The 4650-nt window shown below is 45.4% G+C and overlaps 1 protein-coding gene across 1 annotated transcript in view; it reads right to left on the bottom strand.

The window, feature by feature from the left end:
• Positions 1–315: 315 nt before the first annotated feature.
• The window catches only part of Asb3 (ankyrin repeat and SOCS box containing 3), a 65829-nt gene continuing 61494 nt past the window's right edge, over positions 316–4650 (bottom strand). Inside the window, exons 7-8 of the mRNA XM_055628747.1 lie at positions 3729–3823; positions 316–428 (exon numbers count right to left, since the gene is read on the bottom strand). Coding sequence (XP_055484722.1) covers positions 316–428; positions 3729–3823 — 208 coding nt within the window. The remainder of the gene's footprint in view (positions 429–3728; positions 3824–4650) is intronic.

Genomic DNA, 4650 nt, shown 5'->3' on the forward strand with positions numbered 1-4650 from the left:
CTTCGTCGCGAGTGAGAATAAAGGGCTGTGCGAAAGGACCTGCTTTCCCACTCTGGACTTTGAGGGGCAGACACAGGAACTGTGCGAGGCCGCGGGCAGTGTGGCCTGCCGAACTGGGCTTGTGAATGTTTGGGCCTTGCTCCTCATCACGATTTCTAGCTTGCTCTAGGGTCACCATGGCCCCCTTCCAGCTGTGTGAGTCCGAGTAGGGAAGGAATAGACAGTGGTACATCTCTAGAGAATATACCTACCGTTCAGATACAATAAGGACAGCCGTATCATTTATGGATCCTACTGCAAAACGGGAGTGTGGGATCAAAGGCTGGTGAGGATCATCTGAGTTGGAGCTCCGGAACCCACGCGGTGGAAGGAGAGAACAGGGGGCTGCAGACGGTTCTCTGATCCTCGCACGTGCTGTGGCTTGCACACTTTTCACAATAAGTAAATGTGAAAACCTTAACAGTTAATTAAGTTTAAGATTACAATATCAGACCACCAAACCGTGTTAAACCAAGTGTATGCCTTTCCGAGTTAGAGCTATCTGACTACTTCTTAGGTCCCTGCTGTGAAGCCAGACTTGCACACAGAAAACCTGAAGAGCAAGCAGCCTAATAGTAGAACATAGGGGACTGAACTCAGTGCTCCGCAGAAGGGCTCTGTTACATAGTGATTAAGGAAACAGTTGAATAATGACTTTAAATGCTTTAACCAGACACCAGCTCTCATCTGTCCTTTTCTACTCCCGGGTCCTAGAGAGAGAGAGAGATCCTTTGTGCTCTCGCATGCTTTGAAACAGTTTATCACATGACGTTTCTTTAAGAAGAATTGGCTAAGATGTATGAGTCAATGTTCTCAAAGCTGGAGAAAAAATGATGAACAAAATGTTGTTTCTGCCCTCACAGTGCTCATATTTTTCTGTCCTGAGTCCTAAGCTATGGACACAGATTTAATTACAGTTCCATTAAAGCTGCAACTTCTCCTGAAGCTAGTTCCCTACAGCCGGCCCCTGCTGAGGAAGCACATGCAAAGATGCGCCAGCCCTCCATGACTCAAGAACAGTTAGAAAATGTGGCACTGAATATGTGCAGAACATTTTCATGTCACTATTCTCCAAAGAATACAACCAGCTACATAGCATTTACGTTGTACTAGGCCACATAAGCATGTTATATGCAAACACTATGCCACCTCAGACAAGGGCCGTGGGCATCTAAATATTTTTTTAAAGTTTACTTTTAGTTTTACTTATTTTTTTACATGTATAAGTACTTTGCTTGCATGTGTGTCTGTTTAACACATATGTGCCTGGTGCCTGCAGAGGTCATAAAAGGGCAATGGAACCACGAACCACCACATAGGTGCTGGGAATTGAACTTGGGCCCCCTGCAAGAACACGTGCTCTTAACCGCTGAGCCATCTCTCCAGCCCATCTACATTTTAGTATACCCTTAGGACAAATGCCCCCATGGATACTGAAAGCATTATGTTTAAGCTGGGTGTGGTGGTATATTTCTGGAGTTATAGTGTTGGAGAAGCCAAGAGGATCCCTGGGCCACAGCCATTTTTGTCAATTTGATGTGCTCTGCGTTCAGAGAGAAACCTCTCCACATGGAGAGAAACTCTCCACATGATAAAGTGGAGAGCAATTGAAGAAGCTACACAGTGTTGGCCTCTGACTTCTACAAGTACACACGGGTGTGCATACTCAAACATAGATGCACATCCTATTCACACACGTATGAAAATATGTATGCAAACACACATACACGGGGGAGGGGAGAGAGATGCATTTTTGGCATTTAGTGGCCAGGATCTAACAGGCTCAGCTCCCCAAGCTTCTGCCTACTTTATGGTATTATCTACGCTCATTTGTTCATGTATCTGTGCTAAAGCAGACATATGGTAGTGTTGGAGTTCCAGCCCTGAGCAATCGATACAATCTCCCTACTTTGTTTTTACAAACTCCCTATTTTTTTCCTTATCACTGTCCCCGCTGACTCCTCCAGCCTCTGAAGCCAGACTTTATTTGGTAGGAAGTGGCTCCATCTGGACCACATACTGATATTTTAGACTTTCTGTCATGCCATATTAATAAGAGTTTCAGGTGCATATTCCCACCTCTGCTTGTCTCCATTCCTTGCTGTCTCAGAACCTTCTGTTGAACAGGTTCTGCTGGTAAATTGTAACACATTTACCTTTCAGGTTCTTTCTGTGACCAGCTCCCTGCTTGAGTCATGACAGATGTATGTTGATTCTCACATGGAACACATGGTAACGGTGCTGGAAATTGTGACGCTCCTTGCTCTATCTTCTGTGTCCTGACTACTCTCAGCTTCATGTCTTACCTGCTCTGGACTCTGGTTCCTTTGTGCTGACTGATAACAGGGTGAGGGTTTGGGATGCTCCTTTGACCACTGAGCAATGGCATAAGCCAGGACAGTAATGGTGAGGAGAGGATAATTCTCATTTTTGAATTTTTAAATTGGCAATGAATGCCTCCGTCAGTATTGATCTTGTGTGATTTCTCATTTCAACCCAGCCTTACACATCTTTGTTATAATGATCCTGGAGCTGATCAGCATATGAATTTCTTTGATTTATGAAGTAAACATAGAAATATTTTAAAAACAATTACCCTTTTACTATGCTTTTAGGAAAAGTGTATTTTTTTGCTAACCTGCCTAAATCTGAGGCTTTCCATGTTGTTGTAGAGAATAAACAGATGATCTGTGCAAATAATCTTTAAATTATTTTAAGGAGTTTAAAATGTTTATTTATTATTGTTCGTGTGTATGTATGTTTGCATGTGGAGGGCAGAGGACAACTTCCCGGGAACCAATTCTCTCCTTCCATGTGTCGAGGCCTTGTGTTATTTCTGTTCTGCATATGTCTCAGGGTGATCCTCTTGTCCTTACTCCACCACCATTTTGCCACAGAAGCGCTTGGGGTTACAGACGGAGCTCCGCTCACCAGGCTTGTGCAGAAAGCCTTTTTACCCGCTGAGCCATCTTGCTGCCACCAAATTATCCTTTTTTAAATCATATTTTATTGAGTATTTGGGAATTTCACATCATGCACCCCAGTCACACTCACTTCCAAGTCCTCTCAGGTTCACTTCCTTACCCAAAAAGAAAAAAGGAGAAGAAAAGAAATGAAAAGAAAAGAGAAGAGAAGAGAAAAGAAAAGAAAAGAAAAGAAAAGAAAAGAAAAGAAAAGAAAAGAAAAGAAAAAAGATAGTCCAATTTTTGTTGCCTATGTTCTCACTGGAGCGTGGTCAAACTTGCAGGCTCCAGCTCCTCAAGGAAACTGAGTCCTTCCCCAACCGTACCCCTTCCAGAATCCATCCGCTGTGGAGCTGCATTTCAGCATCCTTATCACAGTTTTTAAGAATCCTATGCAATGGTTTCCTGTGTAGGCTGTTACTTTTTTGGGGGGAGGGGTGAGTGTGGGGTTGGGGTAGAGGTTGTCACTGAAGCCGTCTATGTCCCTTTTCCTCAACTGTGACTCTGCAGTCATTGAGGCCACTGCAAAAGTCACTTCTTTGCCTTTTATAGTCAGCAGGAACATGAATTATGGACTTCTACATAGTTTCTGGTGTTAGCATGGACCACGGACATGCACATGGTCTCCAGTGTCAGCATGTGCCATGAACCTTAGCATGGTCCCTGGTGGCAGTACAGACCTTGGGCATTAACTTGGCCCTCTGTTGTAGCATAGGCCACAGTTACCATCATAGCCTTCAGCAGCAGCACAGGCCAAAAACATCAACATGGCCTCCAGGGCAACACAGATGAAGGGCACTAATACGGTCTCCAGCAGCAGCCTAGACATGGACATCAACTTGGTTTCGGGCAGCGGCATAGAGCATGGATATTTGCATAGCCAACTTCTCTTACACTTGTCATCACCGTTGAGTCTCTAGTTCCTCCTCGCTCTCTCCCCACACTCACCTCTCCTTTACTCCCATCTTTCCCACCTCTCTGTCACATATTTGTTTTGTCATAGAGGCACTGGAAACTGCAGAGTGTCACACAGTATATAGTTTTTGCCCAAACAGCTTTACATGCAGATATTCATTGCAATGAGTTGTTGGTCTGGCTCAAGATTTTTGGTTTCTGTTGCAACACAAATACTGGACCATCACTGGACTCTTCTCAGATATCCTGCTGTTGCCCAGAGTCAGGGGGATCTAGCAGCTAGGCAGGGCACCTAGAGGCAGGTTCTGTGCAAGTTCCAGGCTGCTGCACACCCACCCCCCTCGATTTTGGCCTCCCTGAGGCTCACTGCTTGTAGCTGGCCGGCAGCACTACTGGGCACACTCTGCCCCACACCCCTGTATCCCAGCAGGGCAGGCAGCATGGGCTGCAGCTATAGCAGCAGCAGCTCCAACCTGGGGACCAGCCAGTGGACTTAGGACAGGCCCTATTCAGTGATGACATCTGGTTCTTCAGGACTGCTCCTGTATGTGCTTGTACATCTACAGCTTGCAGATGGAGTAGATGTTGGGGAGGACCAACTCAAAGTGTTGTATCTGGGCCAGGAGGGCAACAGAGTTGGTCAACCTGTGGTGTTTTCTGCTGGCCTTTTCTTCCCTTCCTTCCTTTTCCTTCCTTCCTTCCTTCCTTCCTTCCTTCCTTCCTTCCTTCCTTC

Source organism: Psammomys obesus, unplaced genomic scaffold (genome assembly GCF_907164565.1).
Source record: "Psammomys obesus unplaced genomic scaffold, mPsaObe1.curated_primary_1811, whole genome shotgun sequence".
In the NCBI taxonomy this organism is placed as follows: domain Eukaryota; kingdom Metazoa; phylum Chordata; class Mammalia; order Rodentia; family Muridae; genus Psammomys; species Psammomys obesus.